This window comes from Talaromyces proteolyticus (assembly GCF_021365285.1).
Source record: "Talaromyces proteolyticus strain PMI_201 chromosome Unknown BGW36scaffold_7, whole genome shotgun sequence".
Taxonomy (NCBI): Eukaryota; Fungi; Ascomycota; class Eurotiomycetes; order Eurotiales; family Trichocomaceae; genus Talaromyces; species Talaromyces proteolyticus.
The window spans coordinates 1404643-1430892 of record NW_025764283.1 but is presented as its reverse complement, the minus strand read 5'-3'; the positions used below and the strand labels follow the sequence as shown (position 1 = coordinate 1430892).

Below are 26250 nucleotides of genomic sequence, written 5' to 3'. Positions count from 1 at the left end.
AACATCAATTCGACCGGGTAGAAAAAACAGACCATCTCGTGCTTTTCCGACTAGCGCGACTCGACTGGCTACTCAGTCGATGACCGACACTCGGTGCTTCGCCCTGACTAGACTGCAGACTTCTACGGCGTCGTTGCTCTTGGCCGCGTTTCAGCGACTCAACGAAAGACAGCATTCCGCGCGGAATAGCCGCCGTGTCGAACTTTGCGTCATAGTCACTCAGCAGTTTCAGTATGGGAATAGTGAAAGGACCATTGTTAGAAGCAGCGAGGGTTGCTGCTGTCTGGTTTTTTGCGTTCGTTGCTTCAATATCGACTCTGCCAGACTTGAGAAGGAGGCTCGCGGCTTCGAAGTGCTTGAATCGAACGCAGTAATGCAACGGCATCTCGCCGTCGGCCAAATTGGCTGCGTTGACGTCGATGTTTCGGGATAGCAAGAGTTTTATAATCTCGTCGTCGCAACTAACTTTTCCTCGTAGTAAGTGGTGTAGTGCGTTCATTCCGTGGTTATCCTGGGCATTCACGTCTGCAGAGAAATGTCGGAGGAGTAAATCAATACATCTCAAATCCGATCTTTTGGATGCGATGAGGAGAGGGGTCAAGCCAGATGGGTTTCTTTCTTCGACATCGACATGAGGGCGGTTCATATGTATCGATAAAGATTCATACCCTTCCTCAGTCGCCGCGCATAAGCTCTGGGTTAGAACTCGCGAGGTTTCCGTAGCCGCTGTTTCAGAAGGTGGACCTTGTGTATCTGACATCCCTCGTTCGGACGGCGAACTCGATATGATGCTTTGATGAGCCAAGTAAGCTGAGCTTGTCGACGCCCTGTGGCGACGCGGAACTCGCATTGGGATAGCTTGCGGTAGGGGATTGTCGTTTTTATTGCTGTTCAATGAGGAATGCCTCTCCCTAAGCACTTTTGACAAGGCTTTATCATTACTCAGATCAGCCACCTCGCTCCAAATTTCGGCACATGCTTTGGCCAGGTACGCCAGATGCGTGTCTGGAAAACTCTCTGCATTGTTCTTATTCACCAGATCTTCCACCGCAGTATACGACGTTTGGGCAACCTCGTTCAGACTCGGAAGTGTAATATCGTGATACTTATCGTATCTGTACAGGCAAAATCTAGCCTGGGCATGATACAGCTGCGCTCGTCGAAGCGGGGTGATTTTGCAATATTCCGGCCCGTTCTCGGCGGTGGATTGGTTGAGCTCGGCGAGCAGGGATTGTGCTTCTGATAGCTTGCCTTGCATTTGGTAGACCTCTGCAAGCCAGATCTGCAGGTCAAACCATTGCTCAAAGACCTGTTTGTGATGCTGATAGCGATTCTCCCCGTACTGGATTGCTCGGTGCAGGGACCTCTCGCACTCATCGTATCTGCCCTGCTCAGACTCTTGCTTCGCTTGGATAATATTCTCGTCCAGGATAGTCGTCATCAGGTCCAGTGACAGACGAGGGGCTTCTATTGTCAATCCCGGTGACTTCAGTGGCAGAGGAGAAATGAATGGGGTGATATCCAGGGGATGCTCCAGCATGATGGTTATCTCGCCTGTGCTAGAAAGAGACTCTATTTCGTGAGAAGCCTGGCTGGGTTCAGATCCACTGCGAGACAGCTTATCCATTAATGAATCCGCGGTCCGTAATGCTCTATCTGTAGTCTGCATCCATTCATGACCGTCTTGGTCGCTGCTTGTAGTTATTAGCCATGAGTGTGTTTGCGAACTGCGTTGTCCGTCGTGTTCGGCATGCCTGCCATTCGAAAGAACATGTCGTAGCGAGCTAACAATATGATCTCGAAGCATTTCCAACCCCTGATACTGTTCTCGTATATCGAGGAGATGTCTCTCAATGCGTTCTCCTCTCGCGACCTGATCATCATCAACGAATCTATGCACGCACCACAATCAGCATTTCGGCAAAGAAACATAAACATAAACATACAACTTCAAACAACTCAGCAAGAGCTGAATATTCCCGACATTCGCTTGGATTTTCGCCTCTATCCGCTGAATCTCCGGCTTGCGAATCTCCTGCACAATCTGGCCCTTGACTCTGCTCGGTAGCGAGTCATTACCCTTGTTCATGGTAAGCTCTTCCAACCGCGACGCGCATGCCATGCAATCCGCACTAATGTCCCGTGCCATTTGCCAGATTTCCTCTTCTTCCTGTCGGCAGTTTAACTCGTTACTGATATTACTGACACCGCCGATGCTTCCGCCGCCACCATTACGCGGAATGCGTCTGCTGTCCAGTCGTGCGGTGAGGTAGGCGACTGTACGAGTCAGGAAATCGAGTTTGACTTGTAAGTCATGCTGGGTTTTGGGAGCGTTGCGGACGTTGCTGATGAATTTCGCGGCCTGGGTGGCAGCGATGGCAGCGTTGCCTAGCAGCTGTAGGATCGCCGCTAGGGACGAGATGGCCTCCATTTGTCGGTGTACGTGCTAGTATCTACATGGACGGAGAGGGTGAGGTTGAAAAATCGCTTTCATTCAGTCAGAGACGCGTGGAGTAGAGTATAGATCAGATAAACGACAAGATGGGATGGATATGAACAGATCTGGATTCTCGAGAACATGCGTGTTGTTTTGCGCCCTCTCGACTATTCTGACTCAGTTACAGCAGCACTTGCACAGAACACCTCAGCCTCACCTAGCCTCACCTCGTACTGTGGCCCTGCCAATAGGGGCGATCGGAGCGCTGGGAGCGCCAGGGTGATGCCCGGCCCAGTGCACATGACATGGCATGGTCAGGATGGAATAAGAGAAGCAGAATGAAGCAGCAATACAACTACCCTACCTCGGTCAATTGTATTTCTTCTGAATAATTGAGTTAAGTCGAAGAGCTAACTTAAAGAGCAGAAATATTATTAATAGCAGTAGAGGAGAAGAAGACGTTACATCCGCATTTTGACCCCACGAAAGACTCCACAGTCCACCACGGACTAAGCAGTAACTAATCAACTAGTGTCGCCGGCATGCCAAGCCTGTGGAGGGGCTCCGGCGTATTATCTAGTCTCCTCCTGTCTCGTATTCATATTCGACCTGCATCCTTATCTCTTGCACTCTGCTAAGGTTGGTGCTATCTCTGCGAACCCTGCATCGGATAATTCTCTGCCAGTATACAGCTCAAATAGCCGGCAGTGAGCGCCTGTAAGCGTCCCACTGATAGAAAGTAGTGCATGTACCTGCAGCCGGCAACCGGCGATGAAACGTTACAGGAACCGACCATCTATGTTACTGCGATAAATGCTTAGAGTTTTTGATTGACGATCATTAAATCACCAAGGCTGAATATCCAATTATGAGACTGATGCTTTTATCCAAGGTCATACATGTTATGATATCATATCATTATCGTCGTCAACCGTCGCCGAACCCCAAACCGTACCGTGCGTCCGTGTTTATACCGCCATTCGGAGGAAAGCTCAAATAGCCCACAGGAAGATAGAATATAAGCAAAATGGAAATAATATTTATACCAAAAAAGAGACAAAAGAAACGAAGGAGTAGTCGCAAGAAGAGAATTTTTGAGAAGAGAGTAAATGGCTAGACAACGATGTATTCGCCGTCGATCCCTTCACTCTCAATAATGCTCTGCCACTTGAACCCGTTCTCGTGGCGAACGGCCGACTCGCCAGCTTGGCCATTGTGGACCTGTGTGCGAAGGTGGGACACCAGGTTGCCGGGTAGTCCATTGAAGTTGTTGTATAGGGTCTGGTCTTGGGCTTGGACGGTCGGGTTTTTGGCCCAGATTTTCTCGAGGAGTTCGAGACAAGAGATATTGTTGTAGAAGCCAGAGTCTTTCTGGATATCTCTGCATCGGTTCCGGATGGCAGCCCGGTGCTCGACGTAAACACATTCAGACCCGGTGATGAATAGCGGCCATAGCAGATAGACATCAGAATGAACGGCCGCGATATAGTGCATCGCGGTGAGGACGAAGGTTTGAATGCGTGGGTGCGTAGACGGGAGGTCGGGATATGCGAGGCGCTCAGTGTATAGTAACGCAGAGTACCGGAACGCTTCTGAGATATTTGATAAGTCGATGAGATTCTTTGGTGCCACTAGATGATTTGAGCCTGGAGACGTCGGAAGCGGTGTAAAGGTCGGCGCAGATGTCGGAGACGACGAAGATGAACAGCCGGAATAGGGAGGGGAGAGGGTATTTGGATCGTAGCCGGGGGCCAAAGAAGGGACATCGAGTCGCCAGGATTCTAGTTGCTGTCGTATCGAGTGCCACTCAGTCCAGAACTCCGCATTACCAGACTGTATTTGCGGGTTCGCGTAGAGATTCGCCGCATAGGCAGCATTCATCCCGTTGGGCGTGTAATGCGAGATCGACTGCGGCAAAACAGGCATGGCAGTAGGTGGGTCCATGTCATATGAACGGTCGACCGGTTGGTTTTGGGCGAGGATGTTCAGGCGGCCGAGTCGGGCAATGATCTTGAACAGCCGCCCATCGCAACCGGCCAGGTTTTCGAGTGCCCACTCTTCATCAGAAAAGCAGGTCATGTCAAGAAGGGGTCCTTGCAGCTGGCCCTCGCGGTTGTTGATGGTTGCTGTCATTGCATCAAACCAGGTAAACATCCTCGTGCACCACTTGGCCTCCTCTGATTCTATAGCATTGGTACGGGATCGCATCGCCAGCAGCTTCCGCACTCCTGCGAATTGAGTCTGGAATTGAGCCACACCAGTCTCGCAGATGTGGAACAGACACAGGATCAGCAATGTTGCCAACACTGAATCATGGTGCCGTTTCGAGGGATCGGCTAGCTGTGCATTCAACGATCTGATTGCTACCGATTTGTGGAGGACTTCTTCGTGATTGTTTCCTCCAATGTCCTTGATTCCATACCGCGCCTGGAATGATGCATCTGTAAGCGCGCGGTGAGCCATTGATGACATGCGAGCCGGCTCCGTTCGTTCGGTCGAGAGAATCTTTTCCTCTCGCCTTTGACGTATATTGCTGGCTGACAGGGCCGCAATGGCGTGCTGCAGGGTATCGCTATGGTGCGCTAACTGCAGAATTCGCGTGCGGTACGGGTTGGTAGGGCTATCGAACGCAACTATCACAGGAGCGATAACTTCTGCAAAGTAGCTAATTAAATACCGAATACGCGGTGTGCGGCCCACCGACTGTTCTAGCAGTAGGTCAGGCAAGGAATTGGCAAAGGGGCCATGTGGAAGTGTCCACTGGCCTTGGTCAGCTTGATATATGATTACTGAAGGCTGGCTCGAAGAGTATACTGGCGTGGAGTAGAATTCGTCAACCTCCGGGTCTTCGTCAGGGGACGTGGGCCGCTTGCCTGTGACGGTAGGCGGCCATTGCAATGGAACAGGCTGGTCATGATCTGCATGAATATTGCAGCTATTCGCCTCGTATTGAATATTGGGGGCGATTCCTGAGGGGTGCATCCATGCCTCTGCTGATGGTTCCGATACTCCGGTCGAAGTCGCGTGGAGGTCGAATGAATAAGATGAGAGATGCTGTACACCATCGGGTATGTGCACAGTAGCTGACGGCGCACTTGTGTCGAAAACATGATCTTGGAGCGGTACGGCACTGTGCGAGGCCAGCTGGGGTTGAGCGCTCGTTGCCGGCCACTGCTGACTCTCGGCAGAGACAACAGCCGGAGGGTTTTCGGCAGGCAATTGTTCGGGGTGAGGATGCACAGGGGCGGATTTGAATGTGCTCTGCCTGCGCTCCTTGGGTGACGTGGATGTTCCCTGTCCGTCGGACACTGGGAGCGAGCGGCCTCGCAGTTTGCCACGGCTGGCCACGCCGACCCCCCAGGTCAAGGTGGTTTTATACCCGGAGCAGCCCTTCCCTCGCTCGAGGCATTGGGTGCAATACGGCCGTCGGCGGTCGCATTTGACGCGGGCATTTGCGCATGCAAAGCAGTCATCGGCCGCACCGCCGGCAGTGGTTCTCTTGCGTCGTTTGCGCGTGGCATTCGCAGCCGTCGCTGGACGTGGGTTGTCGGCGGTGGCAGACCCGGACATGGCGCATCACGGTGTGGCGGCTATGCAGGCGAGATAGGAAGATGGACGACTCGGAGACAGCGGCGGGATTGCTCCATGCATCGACTGCGCTGGGACTGGTTTCGGCTGGGAGAATAATGAATGCGCGCAGGGACAGGAGGTATGATTAGTTTACATATCATCCCATCTCATCCCATCTCATCTCATCTCCTCACAGTGACGGGGCGGGAGGTTTAGAGTTGCGGAGAGAGGAGCGACGATCGAAGCAGATGGACAGACTACTGGCCGTATAAGTGCTTGGCTGTGACTTGCCAGTTGTCGAGCTGGTGGATGCAAGCATTAGCCGCCGCCAGCCGAGGGAGTGTTGGGGTGGGTGGCAGATCGTGCTTGGTTGATGCTGAGCAATCAGCAGGCGTGAGGAGAGAAGTTGGAAGTGCCTGGAAGGCGATGGCGGAGACGCTGCTTTGTGGTAGCCCGGGCCCGCGCTAGCAGGGATGGCGGTAGTGGTTGCATTAGCTTTGACTAGGCATTAGCTTGACGAGTGAGTGACTCGCGCCATGATTCTTGTTCAGCTCCATCAATCATATTAAATCATATTATTATCACTATTATTATTATCTGTTGGCGACGATATCGAATGATCATGGCTTGATTGCGAGCTCCGTATGCTCGAGGCTATTGGCGGCATTTCCTGTCGCCGTCGCCAGTCGTGCTGTACTTGCAGGCACTGTACTGTCCATATGCCGCAACTATCATTCTATGATATATGGCTGCGCAGTGTAGAGCCATGCGGACCGCGACAGATCCCTACAGACAGCTTCCAGCAACTGGAGAGAATAATGGGTCTACCTGGATGCAGAGAACAGGATGGCAGATTGCAGGGTCACGTTACTCTGCGTGACCACGGTACAGAAACAAAGCCCGACGGCCGACGTCCGAGCAGCCTCAACTTCGTTTCTTATTATTGTATCATCCATCATATGAGCGTAGTTATTGTTGTTCTTCTCCCTCGTCCTCCTGTAGCGTGCCAGAACGGTGCTAGAGCCCCCCGTCCTGGCTATTATTGAGTCCTTCCGGCGTCGTCGGAGACTACCGCCACGCCCGCACTGGCCGTATCGCTCCGCGCCTCTCATTCGCACGCCAGCAAGCCCAGTCGCGCGACGACCTTCGAGAAGCGCTCAGGGCTCAATGGAAGCCTGAGAATCGGCTTAGCACCGCCTTGGCACCCTCATCCGATCTGCGCAGCCTCCAGAACGCCCTCGCTTGCTGCTCCTGCTCTCGCACCTTGCGCCAGACGGCATCCAGCACACAATTCTTCACGATGACGAGATCAATGCTGCGATCCGGCACGCTCGCCATCTGTCGCTGCACGACATCACGCACCAACCGTCCCCTGTCCTGTGCCTGGCCTGTCCCACCGCGAACGGTACTAGAAGGAAATACGACGTGACAACGGACACAAGGAGCTAGTCGACCGGGCCCCTCTTCATCTCCCTAAGCGAGTGATTTGCCGAAACCCAAAGTCGTGCCTTGATAATCCGCGCCTTTCCATGGGTCGATGGGACGTGCATGCTGCTAGGCTGCGCTGGCAGAGATAGTCCCTACTGCTGCTCGCTTGCCGCGTCTTCTGATTATTGCGTTTCGGGGGAGCCCTGAAACAGATGTGCGCCGTTGATACACGGCTGCCTGGTTAGTTGATCACTGAATATACCCGACTATCACGACCAAGCTCCACTTCTGCTAGCCAGATCGATTGTGTATCTACGCATTCCACTGTGTACCACACTAAACCGCCTCTTAGACGTCAGTTGACTCAGGTGACTCGCATGCTCGACGACGATTGATACTCTATCTGAAGCAGCCATGCATCATCCAATTTTAAAAAAAAAAAAATAATAAATTAGAAACCATCTGCAATGATTATCTCGTCGACGCACCAAACCAGGGCTCCGCTACAAGCTGCTACTCTAACTCCATATTATAAATTATGTTGGGTTTTACGTACTGTCGAGGTGACACGACACGGCGATCATTGACGGGAGAAGCTGGATGATGAGACGAAGCTGATCTGCGACTATCGCTGTGCCGTGCAACAGGAGAAAAAAGAAGCAGACTATGTTCAATTTGTATCCAGGGTTCCTTAATTTTATTATCTTATCATTTTCTATAGAATAATATGTACCACCATGCAGAGAGCCTCCAATAACGGCGATGGTCTGCGCGGGTGCGACTAGACGCGCACTAGTGAGGTTGCAGGTGATTATCGCGCCCTGGCAATAATTAATTATTATCATCCCAATCTCTCACCGCACCATGGCCGTCCAGCGCATCCGGAGACGACTGCGTTCGTGTTCCTTGCTGCTGGCCGCCTTCTTCTTCGTCTTCTTCTCGATCTACATCTACATCAAGCCGTCGTCCAACCGCTTCTACGACGCCCACTACACCGAGTCCCCTGTCGATCCCTTCCGCGGCCGCCAGATCGCTTTCTGGAACTCCTTCCGCGACGTCCTCGATCAATATGCTCCCAACTGCCCGCCGCCCGAACTCAATGCCCATGCCGAGGCTGTTCGCTTTGATGCCATACAGCCCTCCGCCCGCCCAGACCTGCTGGTCGTCCCCGATGACCACCTCGAGGCGATGAAGTCGGCGCACACCAGCTTCGTCGCAGAGATCCGCCGATCAAACACGTTGACTCCAATCCACACGCCGGGATCGCGCGGTTTGGTTTCCATGGCTGGTGGCGCCTTCTTTCCACTGTTTCTAGCGCAGCTCCGCATGCTTCGTCGCGCCAAGTCGACTCTGCCCGTGGAAGTGTTCTTGCGCGATAAGAGCGAGTATGAGAAACACCTGTGCGAAAAGGTCCTGCCGCAATACAACGCCAAATGCGTCGTACTATCGGAGCTACTGGGCTCCACAAAACACAAGGGGGTGGAAATTGAACACTACCAGTTCAGGACCTTCGCCGTGCTGTTCTCGTCCTTTGAGGAGGTGGTGTGGATGGATGCCGAGTGCTTCCCACTGTATCGAGTTGAGGATCTCCTAGACTCGGACCCTTTCAATTCGACCGGCCTGGTGACTTGGCCTGACTTCTCTGCCTCCACAATATCCCCGCTCTTCTATCACATAGCGCAGCAGGAGGTTCCGTCGATGGGCCTGCGCGCTGCGACAAAGACCGGAGTATTCATGATCTCCAAACAGTCGCACTTCCTAACACTGCTGCTTGCAGCATATTATAATTACCACGGGCCATCCCATTATTTCGCCCTCTTGCTGCAGGGTGCACCAGGGGCTGGAGACAAGGAGGCCTTCATCCAAGCCGCAACGGCTCTAGGAGAGCCAGTCTACCCGGTCAGTGAGCGGGTAGAGACCTTGGCACATATTGTCGACAGCGGGGAGACTCTCGTCTCCGCCCTTGCCCAGTCGGATCCGACTGAAGACTATCGCTTGACAAGCGAGGGAATCTGGCGGGTGCAAGACCCAGCAGCTGGCAAAGCTCCTCGCGTGTTTTTCATTCACTCCAACTACCCCAAGTTTGACGCCAATGACAACGTCTTTGGCCACAAATGGGATTCGTCGGGATTCCATGCCACTCGGCTGTGGACGACAGAGCTAGATACCATTAAAAGATTTGGGTATGATGCCGAGAAGGCGTACTGGGAAGAGCTCCAGTGGGTCGCGTGCAATTACGAACGATCTTTTCAGGCGTGGGCAGACAAGAGTGGCATTTGCAGCAATCTGCAAGACTACTGGAATACCGTCTTTGCTGATGTCCATGATGAAGACCCGCAGTTTGTCAGTGACTAAACTGGTCTATTATCACCATATCACCGATCTATATCCTTTTCTTCGAGGACTGATGATCGTCCTGCAATATTTGCATATACTCGTAGGATTTTAATGTTGTATGACTAATGACTTGAATATGTGTACATTATACATAATTTACTATGCTAGATTAATCGCACAACCATCACTTCATTTACTTATTTCCCTCTTTTCTCCCGGAGCCTCTGCTCATCTTCAGCTTTCAACTCGGCATCGATTTGCGCTCCCTTGGAGGGTTTGTTGCCGTGGTTCTTGGCCTGCATTCATCAGTCCAGTCCACTCATCACACATATAATAAAAAAAATTAGACGCACCGGCAACGTAGGATCCTTCTTACTCAACTCTGCCTCCCGGTCAACCGGCTGATCCTGCTCGCCTTTCCGCGCCCTTTGCTCTTCGCGGGCGAGACGGTTGGCAATTGATCGATCGTCCTCTACATCCTATCAACTTAGTCCTCACTGAACAGAACGTGGGTGGACGAACTGGAGTCGTTGGCCATATGACTGCCCGTCTGTCCCTCCTTGTACCTCTCCCTCTCCCGGATCTCGGCCTGCGAGTCGACGCGTTGATCGCCGTCGACGTACAGCTGTCCCGAGCCGACATTGGAGGATGCAGCGCCGTGGCGATTTGCCATGGAGGCTTTGGAGACGTGGTTTGCCATGGTGGGATGTGGTATGTTCGGATGAAGAGTGAGAAGTTGAGAATGATTTGAATTAATTGCGGCGGGTGTGAGAATGGGAGACTCTTTTAAATCCTGCTCACTATCGGCAGAAGAGTACATGTACATACATATCAATTGATGTAATATGGACAATGACGAACCGGTGACCTCAGCGTGGGTCTGGAGCAACAATCAGCGCAGCCATTTACATGTGTCAGCATATCAGATAGAGATAATGCGTCTGATAGAGAATGGCCGAGCTGACCAATTGTCCTATTTTATTAAAACAAGACATAGTAACATGCAAAGTAAGCGTATATTTATAATATTTTAATCCTTCAATCAGTGGATATTTCAATTGAGGCTCGGTAGGATCAAGTCATGTAATGTTCGCACATGGTACATGTACTGACATCATCCCGATAAGTCCATCTGCCGCCGCCCACCGCATGCGATAACAGAATCATTCCAATCGCAGTTTAGCGCGTCGGCGAGGGGCGGCGAGCGGTCAATTTTTCGATGCTGTATTACGACTCTACACGTCTTCTCAACAAGCCAATCCAATCTTCACATAAAACGAACCATGGGCAAACGCAAGAGCCTCAAGGATGCCGACAATGATGTCTCCATGTCCGGTCAGCACGGCGACGACGACAGCGGTAGCGACTCAGTACTGTTTTCTCCGTTCTGTTCTATTCTGGTTGGTTAATAAACTAAACTGATTGACGCAGGACACAGATCTCGTAAACGTCGAATTCGAATGGTTCGATCCCCAGCCCGATGTTGACTTCCACGGCCTCAAGACCCTGCTGCGCCAGCTCCTCGACACAGATGCGCAATTGTTCGATATGTCTGCGCTCGCTGACCTCATCCTCGCTCAGCCGCTGCTCGGGTCAACGGTGAAGGTGGATGGGAAGGAGACGGACCCGTATGCGTTTTTGTCGGTTATTAATCTGAAAGAACACAAGGTACGTTTGTACTTCAAGCAAGAAAGCCTGTCTAACAGTATGCGTGTGTAGGACAAACAAGTAATCCAAGACTTGATAAAATACCTCTCGCAAAAATCATCCTCCACGCCCGCTCTCTCTGCGCTTTCGCAGCTGCTGTCGAAATCTGATACCCCGGCCATCGGCCTCATTCTCACAGACCGCCTGATCAACATCCCCGTCCAAGTCATCCCGCCCATGTACACGATGCTGCTTGAGGAAATCGCCTGGGCAATAGAAGACAAGGAGCCGTATACCTTCACGCACTATCTGATCCTGTCCAAGACCTACGATGAGGTCGAATCGAAACTCGATGCGGAGGAATCCCGGCCGCAGAAGAAAAAGAAGAAGACGGCTGCTACGGGCGGGAAATTGGATACCATGTTTTACTTTCATCCGGAAGATGAGGTGTTGGAAAAATATAGCTTGTGTCATGCCACATTTGAATATACGAATAAACAAGCCGAAGGCGCGGCAGATTCGAAGAGGGCGTTCCAGGAGTTAGGCATCAAGCCTGCGGGCAGTCTGATGTTGATTGAGGCCGGCAAGTTTGAAGAGGCTGTCAAAGCGATTACGGAATACGTGAATGCGCCAATATAGATACCACGAAGATATTGATTTCTTTCTGTCAAAAGAGATCTGTATAAATGCTTTAATTATATCCCAAACTATATCAAACAAAGCGCTGTGTCATGCGTCATAATAGTAAAAGTACGGAGAACCGCGCGTTGGTGGGCTACTCCCATTGTGTGCCTTTCAAGCGCTGCATCAAGTATTCCACCTCAACAACCTTGGTTAGTGGGATAATAGTGTTCTACAAGCATCAGCCAGTGCTACAAATACGCCCAGGTGGCACCTTACCTTGTATAAACTGACAACAGCATCCGCGTCAACCTTGTTACGATACTCTGCCAAAGCAGGGTCACTCCCGTACGTCTCTGCCTTCATCTTAATCCGTTCCAGAATCTTAAGCTCAACCTTCATATTCGTGATTGCCTCATCAATCCCCTTTTTGTCCTTGGTCTTGATCAACTGGACAAATTTCTCCGGGTTTTCCTGAAACTTCGACTCTGCCACGAACTTGCCAAAATGTATGCGGCGAGACAACGCCTGCAGCACGTTCACGTCGCAGGTTGCAGACGACCCGTAATTTTCCTGTGACGCGCCGCGATCGACTCGGTCATTGGGGCAGGCTGAGGGAAGGATCTCTTCGATGTAGCGCTGTTTGATGGTGTGGTTTAGGTTCACGTTGTTTGCGTATAGGATTTCCGGGTATTCGAGTGGTTCGAGGATCGGTTCTTCCAGCGCGTCTGGGAAGAAGGGGTGTTCGTCGGGAGAGTCGTAGCGGCGCACTCGAGATTGAAGGCGTTCTTGCTCGCGGAGCAGGTAGTCCATCAGACTAAGGTCACTGCCTGGGATTCTGACACCACCGGGCACATAAATGGTCTGGTTTAGCGGGAATTGCACGCGCTCGATGAGATGGAAGGTGATTGTGTCTTCGAGACGACTTGTACATGGTTAGCGCATGTACTTGACATGGTTCCTTTGTTGTTGAGAGTTGGTTGTGAGATTAGTCATGGCTTACATTAGTTGAGCGCGGATATTGGCGAGGTCGAGAGCTTGCGAGCGGTCAGTGAGGTCGATTGCGGCATCCATGGCGAAGAACAGTGATATGAAACCCCCGCAAGAGATTGTCTATATTTTCGGGTTTGTTGTGCGACAGATTGGTGGTGCAGGATTGTCTGCCATTAAGCAAGCTGGTTGAGTCGAAAGTCTCCGATCTCGCAGCTAGCTGTAAGTATCGGATTGGGACTTGGTGGGGTCTCCGACTGCCTGAGTCCCCGACACAGCAACCAGAGCTGCTCATCATGAACACAGTAATATATGAGAGGAGAATTGCTAGATGAGATACGAGGTGTTCCCTAATGACTCTACTTTACGTCAAGGACCGCGGTTAGTCTGATGAGAGATAGGAAGGCGAGTGAGCGTTGTGAAGTTTCAAGTTCTATCTGGGACACGGGAAAGTAGAGTAACACAAATTGACATGGGAGCTCAAGCGCCAGGACATATTTCATACACTGATCAAAAGTCAGCTCTCACTCCTTGTTACTTGATTATTCATTGTTTAAGGCAGGACCTGGACCATCCCGATGATATCAATTGAAGCCAAACAGTATTTGGTTTATGGTATTATTTAGGACTGGACGGCTATCGAGTGGGGACCTGCTCTGTACGGTACGATACACAAGAGCAGCCAAGCAGCCGCGGCAACCCTGTAATATTGGCTGGGCGAGCTGTCTGTAAAATTACGCGACCGTCTCGGTATCTCGTGCCAAACATTGACAACATCTCTCTCCCAGCAGATGCTGTCCCCAGCTGCAAGGCACACACAACCTGCTACCAACTTGCGCCTTCGTGGTTTTCTTACGGCCCCCGAGCTTTTCGCCTCCAGCCACTCCTCCAGATGGAGGAATACGGCTACGATGGCTCGCATCCCGAACGATGGGACGCGGCATCTCAGGACGACTCGCTCCTGGGTACTGGCTTGACGGTACGCACCCCCTTCAATTCAGCGAGACGATCGGTACGCTAACACAGTCAATCAAACCAGACACGCCATATTGAAGCGTTCGGTCGCAAAGTCACGTCTACGGCGAACCACCTCATGGGCCCGACTACGACTGACACCCACTTCCAAACAGCCCTGACTGAAATCCACCGCGAACTGCGGCGGCCCACGGCTCAACGACGACTGTTCGCACTCGCCCAGACATCGCCCACCGATCTGGTGCGTTCCAAGCTATCTACCGCTGAGATTCAGTCGCGAGCACTTTCCTCCCTTCCCGACGACCTCCTTGCAAACATCCCCGAAGACAAGAGCACCTATTCTCTCTTCCAAGGGTTCCAAGCCACTCTCCCCGAGTCCGAACCCGAGGAGAAATCTCACCATCGACGCAGCTCGAAACATCAAAAGACTATTACTGGTTCTGAGCCAACCAAATCTCTCCCGCCGACGAAGAATGGGCTGCAGACGGAGCGGAACCGGCTGAATCGGCGTTTGGAGATGATGGGCGTTCGCAAGAATATGTGCAGTGCAGAGATCCATGAGATTGATAGTAAGATTGCGAATCTGAATAATATGCGGAAGATTGTCTTGGATCGGCTGGCCGGCTTAGAGCTGGACGAGGGGGAATTGGAGAACAAGAGTATGTGGGTTGATTCGGTGGATGCGCATTTGGCTAATCTTTTAATAGTCGTCGAGCTGGATAATAAAATAGAGGATATGGAGGATGAGCAGGAGGAAATGGTTACGGCGCAAGCGACACCAAAGTCCGAGGCGAACGAGCCTGCTGAGGACCCTGCCCTCGACGCTTCGTTCATGTCGGAGTCTATCTACCAGAAGCTACCATCACCACCGCGGGGCCGGAGAGTCAGATCTATAAGTGGGTTCGTCAAACACAGGGAAGTGGTCGAATGCTAATTGGGTCTTGTAGAGAAAAAGTCAATGCCAATTCTCCACGAACACTTTGAACCCGGCACTAGCATCAAGGAAATCCCAGCTCATAATGACATAATAACGGCACTTGACTTTGACTATCCATTTGGAACAATGGTCAGTGCAGCTTTAGACGACACTGTTCGCGTGTGGGATCTTCATGAAGGAAGGTGTATTGGGTTTTTAGAGGGTCATCACGCGTCAGTCAGATGTCTACAGGTAGAGGACAATTTTGTTGCAACAGGCTCCATGGATGCCTCCATTCGTATCTGGGATCTCAGCCGTGCTCAACATGTACAACACACAAACAGTATTGACAAACCAACCAGCAGCGAGGAAACAGAAGCAGGAGACGAAATTATTCACCAAGAAACAGTGTCATCGCAATCTTCCAACATGGAAGACTGCGAACTATTTTCACTGGAGGCTCATGTTGATGAGGTCACTGCTCTACATTTCCGCGGCAACACTCTCATCTCTGGCTCCTCGGATAAAACACTGCGACAATGGGATTTGGTCAAGGGACGGTGTGTACAGACGTTGGATGTTCTCTGGGCTGCTGCGCAGGCGTCAACGTCAATATCGACTAGCTCGAATTCTCAGTGGCGACCAACAGGACGCCTACCAGATGCATCGGCCGATTTTGTGGGTGCTCTCCAGTGTTTCGATGCCGCTCTGGCATGCGGCACGGCGGATGGTATTATTCGATTATGGGACCTTCGTAGCGGTCAAGTACATCGAAGTCTTGTCGGCCACACCGGCCCGATTACGTGCCTACAATTTGACGACGTTCACATGGTGACTGGCAGCTTGGACCGAAGCATACGGGTTAGCAGGCAACTTGTTCCTTTACTACAAACCAGACTGACTCTGAGCAGATATGGGATCTCCGTACCGGATCAATCCATGACGCGTTTGCGTACGACCACCCCATCACAAGCATGATGTTTGACTCTCGACGCATCGTCTGCGCGGCGGGCGAGAGCGTTGCCAAGGTGTACGATAAGACCGATGGCCACCACTGGGACTGCGGTGCAGGGGCTGTAGAAGGCAGCACATCGTCGATTGTCGAGCGTGTCCGCGTCAAGGACGGATACCTCACAGAAGGCCGCAAAGACGGCATCATTGGAGTTTGGGCCTGCTAGACCCGGCCATGATAGATTTGACTGTGTATTATATTACTTCTTGGTGCATTGTTTATACAGGGGTATGTAGTATATGAGGGTAATCCGATAAATATTTCAAAAACTAGAATTATTAACATGCGTAGAGGAAGCGAGTAGCAGTAGCAACACTGTTGATTCCTCGATAAGAGACGCGCACGGGCCACGTGGCGTACAACAACTTAACGCGTGGGCCGAGATTGTTTGCGCCGCGTCTGATAGCCTCGAACAGCACAGAACAGTTTCTTCACACTCAAACTGCTACAGATAAAGAAAAAGAGAGTGGCGTTTGCGTGGTTATACTACTTCTAGACCGACAGCTTGGTTTTGATTCAACCTCGCGACTACTCAGCTCATGATTGTTGTATCTCGCGGGCCATTTCAGATTCGTTTGCAGCACCAGATCTGACAGCGTGCAGCGAGCAGCATAGTTAGGCCACGATCTGGCTTGGCCTCGATCGTGTGAGTATAACGGACACTGTCTTTGAATGTTAATTAATGGGAAGACGTCATTTCTCGCCTTGCCCCCAACGCAGACAAGCTAACCAAACGGCTGTAGGATTTGAGCATGTCATTGGCTGGTCAACTGTAAACAATTCGTGTCAAATCCAGACATTTTCTACGAAGGTATCTCTCTCTTTCCTCTCACTTGCTGCATCGATTGTCTAACAGTAAATAGTCACCAAACGATGCCTCCCAGGCGGAGCGCTCATCAGGTAGATCCCACCTACAGTCCCTCAGGTGAGTAGCTTCTATTCTTGCTGACTTTAATATCCTACATGTAATCTGACCTCTGGCAGGACGACGGTATTCTCTCGGCCCCGAATCCCCGCCGAGACGCTCACAACGTCTCGGCTCTGAGGGAGTCTCTTCAGTAAACTCATTTTCACTACGGGCGACAACTCCTGATGCCCGGCAACTCCACGCAACCTTGCGCGCAGCATCTGAGAGCCCGACTAAAAGAAGAAGCCAGAGCAGGGTAGAAGACAGCGTACATTCTTCCGTAACACCATCCCCGCCAATTCAACATACCATCTCGACTACTTCAACGCCTAATGCTCCGAGTCTCAACCCCGCTATTGCTACCAATGGAGTCAGTCCGCTGGAGCCACAGACGGACCGTGGATTCTCGTTCTTTCGATACCCACACCTTCCCTCGCTTGGGTTTCGGAGAAATCGCGGCTCTTCGGTGCTGCTGAGCTCCCCGCAACGTGACGAGGAATTTGAGAATGAGTCTGTCGTCTCATGGAGACTAGAACGCGAGCTGCACAAGGATGACCTGCAAAGAAGACAGGCATTTGATGACGAAGCAGAAACGAGTCAGGGACAGAACATCAGAAGACCCCCTCGACGTCTATCAGGACTGACGTGGGCAAACGACACGGCGGATGAGCCAGATCCGACGGCTACGACAGATAGTCCTGAGTCGTCTCCAGTAAGGACAGCAGCAGCAAAAACAATCATATCAAGCAATGTGATGAAACGGGAAGATGTAGAGAGTTCTATTGAGAGTACACGACCGTCGACTGCAGAGTTTACGGCTCCCCCAGTGGACAAACCTCGCCTATTGCCTACGCCTTTAGAACGACAGACCTTCCAACGAGAAACTCGTCGGCGAATCCCTTGGGGTTTCACCGTCATAAATGTTTCCATGGCAATAATCACCGCAGCCATCTTTTTCACTACTTGGCTTACACCAATCAAACCATTTGCACATCGACAAGTCAGCTACTTACCCCTCAACGAAACCGAAGGACGATTCGTCACCCAGCTGACCAGCGAAGTTGACAAACTGGGATTGCAACTTTCATCCATGTCCCGAGATGTACACCGCCTGAACTCCGAGCAAAAACGCGTAGTCGAACAAATCACAGCCGTGCAACCACTATCAGAAACATTACCCCAAATCAATTTCCTTTCATTAGGACTAGGGGCTCGTGTAGACCCAATGCTTACCAGTCCAAGTATCGGCACGCGCAGGACATTCATCCGACGATTCTTCCAGAATCCATTCTTGACATCAAGACAACCACCTCTTCCCAACCCCCCTGAAACCGCATTACAGCCCTGGGACGATATCGGCGAATGCTGGTGCAGCGCGCCGGGGAATACCGGCCAGGCCCAGCTTGCAGTGCAACTGGGACAGCGCACAGTTCCCAACGAAGTCGTTGTCGAGCAGATCCCGTTTGGCGCGTCACCGCATCCCGAACTCGCGCCTCGAGAAATGGAACTATGGGCACGATTCAAGCCTTATTATGGAAGCCACGACGCAGCCACGGCTGCAGCGACCGAAACGCCGGTGACGAGTAGATCTAGGAGACAGGGATGGTTCGGTGGCTGGCAATCAACAACCTCCTCTTCGAAGCAGAATACAAACACATCTCCTCCGTCACTGTCTTCGTTACTGAATACAATAATGGCAACGCTTCATCAAGCTTATCCATCGGAGTCAGAGTCAGCGTACTCAAACGATCGTCTCCTTGGACCATCGTTTTTCAAACTTGGAGAATGGGAATATGATTTGCATGGCGAGTCTGTGCAGCGCTTTCCACTCGATGCGATTGTTGACCTGCCCACATTACGGGTGGACAAAGTCGTTATTCGAGTGAAGTCTAACTGGGGAGGGAATCACACCTGCTTATATCGTGTGAAATTGCATGGGCATGTGTAGAATAGTCTGATAATACTACATTAACTAACCTGTCCATGGTACGATAATGCACATCCGTAGTTAGAGTAGTGGGAACCGCCTAATGGAGAATGGTTCCCGTCAGGCTGCAATATCCGCCATGACACTAGAGTCTATTATTCTTAGAAGTATTTGTTATGTTCTATGATTTGCTGTTCGCGAGGCTTTTCGGATGAGGCCCGCTGACGTCATGACCTTGTTAATTCTTAACATTTTTCCTTTATATTTTAAAAATATTTTGTATCTTCAGACGACAGCATCGAGTGATCTCATGTGATAAAGAATCATTTAATCAACATCAACATTACCAAACTATCAATTCATCAATTGGTCAATTGATTATGACCCGCCATGCCCTCCGCAAACCACAGGCCAAACACACCATCTCGCTCCCCCCAAACGGCATCATCACATTAAAACCCGGATCCCCATCCCTGGTCCGTAGCAGGCCACTCGGGACGAGCGATGTAGTTCTCACATTCACGATCCCACCACCCTCATCGCATACGACGTATATCATGCATATCTCCGAGCTGCAGAACCTCGACTCTTGCTTCGTCCATTTCACACTCTTGACTCAGCAGCAACTGCACTACAATACAACGGCAAGAGACGAATGCCATGTCACGGTCTTCACGGCCCATCGGCAAGACGTAATCCGTGAGCGAGTCGCCGCTCAGATCCGGAAACGGATGAACACCCGGTCTCATTCCCAAATACATATAGTGTGGAGGGAGTTCGATGCTGGAAACAAGACTACTACCAGGGAGGATGGCTCTGATTCGGATGTAGAGGGATTGGTGCAGGGGAGGGTGGAGGTGCAGTATTGTGGCTATGATTACAGCCCCAAAACAAATGTTGATGCGAGGGTGGTTTATGATACGTGTTATTAGACGGTTGATCTCCATGAACGGATGAAATGTTGCATTGTAGATGGTTTGCCCTGATCTCATGGGAAAGCATCGGAGGAGTTCAAATATTGATGGCTATATATCTCCATATATAGGTGGTTGTTTATAGATTGTCACATGCACTTACATAGGAATCTGGTAGAATAGAAAGAATGTTCACAACTCACAGCAACTCCTGAGTCGACATTGAGTGAAGACCTGGCGCAGATCTGCATCCCAGCCACGCACTTATGCAGTGCTGCAGCTGCAAACCAACACGAAAATTCTCGTCCATGTGTGCAGAACATCCCTTGAACCATGTGATACGTGGCTTGCCGAGGAAGCGCCTTGCGTGAGGCAAACCGGGGTGCAGATGCGATTGGATTGATGAATTACATGTATTGGTGGATGGATGGATTAATGCCGATGCTGACGGAGGTCGTGGGAATATTGATCAATCGATTCTTCACTATCCATGTTTTACATTATTATTACGGTGGTTGTGTTACTATCCGGGGCTTTCCTACGTATGGCGTCGGTAGAGTTCAGCGTGCAAGAACCAGGCACCACATTTGTCTTTGCGCTAAACGAACAGCCAATGACAAGATTTATCGTCATGAACGTAAAAAATAAAACCTAAATAATCATGGGAAAACAAAACATAAAATAAAACAAAAATAAAAATGCAAAGGCTGGGATCGTCAAAGCTGCGGCTTAACTGGCGGAATTAATCTTTTAATGCTGTTTCAACCTGCCCTGTCGCGCATGCTGATTGGCTGGACGGCTGGTCAGGGGCTTGGTGGGGCGCCTAACAACGTGCGCCAAACTTACCGTACGCTGATGACGGTACTTTACGGCTACCTAGCCACTAGGTAGCCGTATTTTTGGTAATACTGTGACGACCAGCGCTGTCTAGAGTGCGGGCAGCGAAATTGAGCAAAATTGAGCAACGTCAACATGTTACTAATAATGATAGTATTATCGGTTAATGTTGTGTGAGCTGGTCCTAGTTCGGATCTCCACAGTTCGTTACCTCTTTACCTTCACTTGTACTCCGTACTCCGTATCTTATATAAAGTGTATGAGGAATGGCAACCACAGAATAATTGAATATTGAGTTGGGAGACCCCTGACCACCGCCTTTGTATGCTGGCCGCAGTACTGCCACGCGAACCACCTTGCTACCTACTAACTAGCTGCTAGTAATGGTCAAGACTAATCCCTCAAGGCCGCCTTAGTATGTCTTAGCAGGAACTTGGGCTGAGTGTGCTAACTTCCAACGACCAAGTCCAACAGACGCTGTCACGGTGGGCCTCAGGCTGCCCGTTCCGACCTGCCGCGCGGTTCGTTGGCTGTCACGATCGTTGAGAGTTAACCCTGGTGCGGTCGTTTGAAAAGTGAAAGTGTATAAGCTGTGTCAGGGGCGTGTATGACACGGGGATAACAGCCCTCGCCATGGCATCAGGAGAGCGGTGCGGAGTCTTGCAGCCAGTACAAGAAAGTGTATAGTGGATAGTGGATGGTGGATAGTGTATAGTCGAGGCTAAATAATCGCAGACTTAAGTAAAGACTAAAAAGGCGCTACGGTCCACGCTTGCCCGCCTAAGGACTCGCAGTCTCCCCTGGACAAACTCGAATAATTTCCCGGCCAGCCTGGACACCCATGATAATAATTATCTTATCACCTCCCCATGTCTTGCTCTCACCACTCCCTCCTCCTCACTCCTCCTGCTCCAGCATTGACTCGGTGTTCTGCTGCGTGTCTGACTGTCTGCATCCTCTTCACCGCTGCTGTGTGACGTCTCGGCACCGCCGTCTGCGCTTAGAGCTTTGACACGGTCGCGGATCCTCCCGCCAAATAGGGGGCGCTTTTTGAACGACACGCCTGTCTACCCTATCAGTGGCTGGCACTGGCTGCGCGCAGGACGCCTTTCTGCCTGCTATTGTTCCCATCGTTCGTTTTGGCTCGTACAGGAACCGATTCGCCGCGCTAATTGTGACATTCCCACCGTTAACGAAGAGCCCTGAGACTGAAGATCGAAAAACGACACATCGAAGAAAACAAAGGGAAAAAAGGGTTGGCTCAGGCCGACGGGAGGAGCTTACAGGAGAAGAAGAAGAAGAAGAACTTAATCATAATCGCACACGATGACCGTCTCTCCCCCGGGATCGCCCACAGGCTTGCCAACGCGCCCCATGAGCGCCATGATCCGCCCTCCCAGAAGCACAAGCCGGATGAGCACAGGCAGTCGACCTGGTGGCAGTCGCGCATCCGACGAGGACAGCAAGACCGCCGTCAAAGTTGGTGCGTATTCGTGGGGGGTGTTTTTTGATGTTTACTGACCACCTCGCGATGCAGCCGTCCGTGTGCGCCCACCCCTGCGACCCACCGATCCGGGCTACGAGTTGATTCCGCAGCGCTTCCAGCGTTCCATGGTCCATGTCACCTCGCCCACCAGCTTGGCCGTCGATGTTCCCCAGGGCCGCAAGCTGTTTGTGTTTGACAGGGTCTTTCCGGAAGCGATAGACCAGGGCGGTATCTGGGAGTATCTGAGTGATAGCGTCAACTCGTTCTTGCAGGGCTACAATGTCTCCATTCTGGCGTATGGCCAATCCGGTGCCGGTAAATCGTACACCATGGGCACATCCGGCCCCGGGGAGCAGAATGATGCTCGAGCTATGGGTTCGCTTTCACCCAACGTGACGTGTCAAGCAGTGCTGATGTGATATTAGGAATCATCCCGCGTGCTGCCCAGCTGCTGTTCGAAAAGCTCGATGGCACAAAACACAACAGAACCCAATCCTCCGGGCTGCGCACCCCCTCGCGATATTCCATGGGCTCTCCGCAGGCCTTCAATAGAGCCGCTTTGGATAAGAATTGGCAGATGAAGGCTACTTATGTTGAGGTGCGTTGATTCGATATCGATTGGAATATATTGAGCTAACCGCTACGCTTATCTAGATATACAACGAACACCTTCGAGATCTTCTCCTACCAGACTCAACACCAGCCAGCGATCGCAGCACTGTCACAATTAGAGAGGACACAAAAGGCAGAATCATCCTGACCGGGCTCCGCCAGGTGGATATCAACTCGTTCGACGATCTGATCGGCGCTTTGAACTTCGGCTCGACCATTCGTCAAACTGATGCGACTGCAATCAACGCCAAATCATCCCGCTCTCATGCTGTTTTCAGTCTCAACTTAATTCAGCGAAAATCCCCTGCGTCCATGATGACTGCCAGGGAGAAGCGAATGTCGGTACCAGTCGAGTCGCTCACGTCGTCAGATGCCGTCGTGACTGTGGACAGTAAACTGCACTTTGTTGATTTGGCTGGAAGTGAACGATTGAAAAACACCGGTGCTTCGGGTGAACGAGCTAAGGAAGGAATTTCCATCAATGCGGGCTTGGCTAGCCTGGGCAAAGTCATCTCGCAACTTTCTTCACGACAATCTGGTGCCCATGTCTCGTATCGCGATTCTAAATTGACCCGCCTCCTCCAGGATTCGTTGGGAGGTACAGCAATTACCTACATGGTTGCTTGCGTTACCCCAGCCGAGTTCCATTTGAGCGAGACCTTAAACACAGTACAATATGCACAGAGAGCCAGGGCCATCCAGAGCAAACCTCGCATTCAGCAAATCACCGATGAGAGCGATAAGCAGGCCGTGATTGAACGGCTCAAAGCAGAAATCGCGTTTCTGCGCCAGCAACTTCGCAACGCCGAAGCTGAAGAGAGAAAGACTGTCGTGCAGCCCGAGCGGGGAGAACGCGGAGAGCGCGCCAGCGACCGTGAGGTGGAGCTACAAAATCATCTGCTTGATGTGCAAGAAAGCTATACATCTCTCAGCCAGCGCCATGCAAAATTGATTTCCGAAATTAGCAAGGCCTCTGACCTCAACACAGAAGACGCTGACGAGCTGGCGGCGGCGATCGAAAATAACTCCATTGAAAGGCTGAAGCGTTCTCATTCGTTTGCTGAATCAGTCGAGCAGGTTGTGCTAGAGTATGAGAAGACTATTCAGAGCCTGGAATCTTCTCTTTCCAACACCAGGGCTTCCTTGTCCAACACTGAAAGCTCTCTTCTCGAGCGAGAAAGCAAGTGCGCCTACATGGAGACGTTGAACACACAGTTACAGTCTCGGGTGCAGAAACTGATGGATCGTGAAAACAACACTGAAAGCTATCTCCACGACCTCGAATCCAAGCTTGATGGCCAATCTAGTGGCGAGGAGAAGAATTCGGCGGTTTTGAACGAGCTTCGTAAAGAGATTGCTCGCGCGCGAGAAAACGAGGCAAACTGCGAGGACTACATTTCCACCTTGGAGGAACGCCTTGCCGAGTCTGATCAGGATATGGAGCTGATGCAACGTGAGATTAACCGACTTGAACATGTTGTGGACCGCCAAAGGAGTCTAGGAAAACTGGACAACCTTCTTTACGAATTGGATCATATCCAACAGAATGGCGGCAAATCTCAAAAGCCCGAGGCAGACCTCGCTAAGGCTCTTCCACTAGCAAAGGAGAGCTGGTCTGCACGAAATCGCGGCAACACTCTTGACATCTTGACTGAAGCCGCGGAAACAGCGATTCCCGAGGATGATGACGAGGATCTGGTTGACCAGGTCCCTGAGGTTGAAGAGACCCCGGACCAAGATGCTGGCGATTCTGGTCTGGCTGCTTTGGACAAAGTATCCAAAGAAAATGAGAAGAGTGACGATTTCGACCACAGCCCGGCCCAATCAAAGTTCGTCGCGGAGAAACTAGACAGTGTCACCCAGGAACTTTTGGACCTCCGTGTACAGCATGAAACAACTCAAACAGAATATGATCTCCTCGCTGCCAAGTACGAGGAAGCTCTGCGCACTATGGCCGAGCTGCAAGACCATATTGATATCACTCCTCACCAAGCCGATGCTTCTTTGCCCAGCGATACCCCGGCAGATGGTTCCCGACCGGCATCTTTTTTAGAGAACGACAAGGTCGAGGAGACGAAAGATGGCGCACAACGCTCATCTTCGCGATCGCTCTCCTCGGAGTTATCCTCGGTCGAGCAATCGGGTCTATCGCAGGACACTTCTGATACTACCGTCGTTTCGACACACGAAGGATCCATGTCTAACAGAAGCTCTCGCCAATCAGAAGAAGAGCTTAAGACCTTGCGTCAGCTTCTTCGGGAGCACGAGGAAGGCATGAACTTGATTGCCCAGAAGTATGCCCAACTTGAGGCTGAACACGAGGATACCGTCATGCTTGTTGAGCAATTGAAGGCAGACATACAGAAATCCAAATCGTCCTCGTCACCAACTTCGCCCGTGACACCCGGTGCTCCAGTTATTCGCAGAATGACTAGTCAAAATCTCATGTCAACTGTGGATCGGGCACATCGATCTCTCGCCTCGCTCCGTAACATCGCAGTCGAAGAGTTTGAACAACGACCTGAAAAAATGCAGAACTTCGACCAGAACCTAAATGCCGCAATGCACGAGCTTCACCACCGCATGGAGCGTATTCAGGCCCTGGAGGCAGAGAATGCCAGTGTAAAGAAGGAGATGGAAATGAAGTCCACCATCATTTCCGGCTTGACGCGAGAACGCTCAAGTTTACAAGGTGCCAAGCCAATGGATATGGCAATGGTTTCTCAAATGCGTGACCAAATCTTCCAGCAAGAGAACCAGATGAAGGAGATGCACGAAGCGCACGAGACCCGAGAACATGAACTGCGTGATGAGATCGACAGTCTGCAGAAGGCCTTGAATGACCGCCCTGTTTCCACACCCGCCGATAGCCAGGAGCTAGAGAACAAGGCTCGTCTTGGTCAACTCGAGGCGGAACTCTCTGAATGGAAGGGTAAACACCAGACTGCAGTTGAATCTCTTCAGACTTCCGAAAAACAACATCAGTCAATCTCTGCCGAGCTCCTCGCTGCGCAATCTTCTATTGATACCATTCAAGCCGAACATGCCAAATATCTCGAGGCTCTAAACAACGACAATGTGGCTTCCTTGAAGCAAGCCCAAGAGGCGAGGGAAAAACAAAATGCTCATGTTGAAGCGTTGCAAACTGAGATTGAGGGGCACAAGTCTACCATCTCAGCCCATTTGGCGACCATTGCGAGTCTGGACGCATCTCATGCTGCCGCTCAAGAGCAGTTAGCTCAACACATTTCTGCCAAAGAGGCGAATGATGCTAATTCCGCAGTCTATCAGTCACGTATTGCCGAGCTTGAGGAACAGATTGGTTCTCACAAGGCTCTCATTGACTCGCATAAGGAAGAGTTGGCCACTTTGCAGGAAAGCCATGGTCGTGAACTGGCCGATCTTCAGATTAAAGCAGATGCAGCTGAAGCTGCAAGGGCTCAGCATGATTCTCTGATTGCAGAACTGAATGCCAAGCACGAAGCAGCCATTGAAGCTTTGAAGGTGGAAATGTCGGGTTCGAAGGACGACGTGGCAAGCTTGATTAAGTCCATTTCTGCGGTACTCAAAACTGAAGTCAGTCCTGTCACGGTCTCTGATCAGTTGGAAGATCTTGTCTCGGAGAAGCAGACCC

The 26250-nt window shown here is 51.2% G+C and overlaps 9 protein-coding genes across 9 annotated transcripts; 5 read left to right on the top strand and 4 right to left on the bottom strand.

The window, feature by feature from the left end:
* Positions 1–4: 4 nt before the first annotated feature.
* BGW36DRAFT_451776 (uncharacterized protein) lies at positions 5–2874 on the bottom strand (the record flags this gene model as incomplete). The annotated part of the gene is made up of 2 exons (XM_046221830.1): positions 1947–2874; positions 5–1892 (listed from the first exon to the last, which is right to left on the bottom strand). Exons 1-2 carry the CDS (start codon positions 2429–2431, stop codon positions 5–7), a joined length of 2373 nt encoding a protein of 790 aa, XP_046071338.1. The 5' UTR covers positions 2432–2874.
* Positions 2875–3550: 676 nt separating this feature from the next.
* Positions 3551–5950, bottom strand: BGW36DRAFT_283860 (fungal-specific transcription factor domain-containing protein; the record flags this gene model as incomplete). The annotated part of the gene is made up of 1 exon (XM_046210227.1): positions 3551–5950. A coding segment is annotated over one exon (2400 nt), but the record flags the coding sequence as incomplete, so codon positions are not given.
* A 2349-nt stretch (positions 5951–8299) lies between these two features.
* On the top strand, positions 8300–9790 carry BGW36DRAFT_297968 (putative alpha-1,2-mannosyltransferase; the record flags this gene model as incomplete). The annotated part of the gene is made up of 1 exon (XM_046211396.1): positions 8300–9790. The coding sequence occupies one exon, from the start codon at positions 8300–8302 to the stop codon at positions 9788–9790; it is 1491 nt and encodes a 496-aa protein (XP_046071336.1).
* Positions 9791–9969: 179 nt separating this feature from the next.
* BGW36DRAFT_360236 (uncharacterized protein) lies at positions 9970–10472 on the bottom strand (the record flags this gene model as incomplete). The annotated part of the gene is made up of 3 exons (XM_046214154.1): positions 9970–10068; positions 10126–10244; positions 10271–10472. 3 exons carry the CDS (start codon positions 10470–10472, stop codon positions 9970–9972), a joined length of 420 nt encoding a protein of 139 aa, XP_046071335.1.
* A 361-nt stretch (positions 10473–10833) lies between these two features.
* BGW36DRAFT_380885 (p21-C-terminal region-binding protein-domain-containing protein) lies at positions 10834–12078 on the top strand. The gene is made up of 3 exons (XM_046216375.1): positions 10834–11142; positions 11204–11440; positions 11492–12078. The coding sequence occupies exons 1-3, from the start codon at positions 11056–11058 to the stop codon at positions 12056–12058; spliced, it is 891 nt and encodes a 296-aa protein (XP_046071334.1). The 5' UTR covers positions 10834–11055; the 3' UTR covers positions 12059–12078.
* On the bottom strand, positions 12079–13240 carry BGW36DRAFT_380881 (chorismate mutase). Its single transcript, XM_046216374.1, has 3 exons — positions 13044–13240; positions 12320–12965; positions 12079–12272 (listed from the first exon to the last, which is right to left on the bottom strand). Exons 1-3 carry the CDS (start codon positions 13112–13114, stop codon positions 12195–12197), a joined length of 795 nt encoding a protein of 264 aa, XP_046071333.1. The 5' UTR covers positions 13115–13240; the 3' UTR covers positions 12079–12194.
* A 682-nt stretch (positions 13241–13922) lies between these two features.
* BGW36DRAFT_397952 (mitochondrial division protein 1) lies at positions 13923–16099 on the top strand (the record flags this gene model as incomplete). Its single annotated transcript, XM_046218346.1, has 5 exons — positions 13923–14009; positions 14070–14664; positions 14713–14901; positions 14953–15782; positions 15833–16099. 5 exons carry the CDS (start codon positions 13923–13925, stop codon positions 16097–16099), a joined length of 1968 nt encoding a protein of 655 aa, XP_046071332.1.
* A 707-nt stretch (positions 16100–16806) lies between these two features.
* Positions 16807–18788, top strand: BGW36DRAFT_297171 (uncharacterized protein; the record flags this gene model as incomplete). Its single annotated transcript, XM_046211335.1, has 2 exons — positions 16807–16858; positions 16918–18788. The coding sequence occupies 2 exons, from the start codon at positions 16807–16809 to the stop codon at positions 18786–18788; spliced, it is 1923 nt and encodes a 640-aa protein (XP_046071331.1).
* Positions 18789–19147: 359 nt separating this feature from the next.
* Positions 19148–19699, top strand: BGW36DRAFT_428407 (uncharacterized protein; the record flags this gene model as incomplete). Its single annotated transcript, XM_046220547.1, has 1 exon — positions 19148–19699. One exon carries the CDS (start codon positions 19148–19150, stop codon positions 19697–19699), a length of 552 nt encoding a protein of 183 aa, XP_046071330.1.
* Between the last annotated feature and the right edge of the window lie 6551 nt (positions 19700–26250).

Coding starts and splice junctions, on each gene's coding strand:
- BGW36DRAFT_380885 (XM_046216375.1), top strand. CDS start 11,056: ATGGGCAAACGCAAGAGCCTCAAGGATGCCGACAATGATGTCTCCATG. Junction 11,143..11,203: donor ACGACAGCGGTAGCGACTCA/GTACTGTTTTCT, acceptor TGATTGACGCAG/GACACAGATCTCGTAAACGT. Junction 11,441..11,491: donor TTAATCTGAAAGAACACAAG/GTACGTTTGTAC, acceptor ATGCGTGTGTAG/GACAAACAAGTAATCCAAGA.
- BGW36DRAFT_380881 (XM_046216374.1), bottom strand. CDS start 13,114: ATGGATGCCGCAATCGACCTCACTGACCGCTCGCAAGCTCTCGACCTC. Junction 12,966..13,043: donor AATATCCGCGCTCAACTAAT/GTAAGCCATGAC, acceptor ACCATGTACAAG/TCGTCTCGAAGACACAATCA. Junction 12,273..12,319: donor CTGTTGTCAGTTTATACAAG/GTAAGGTGCCAC, acceptor TGATGCTTGTAG/AACACTATTATCCCACTAAC.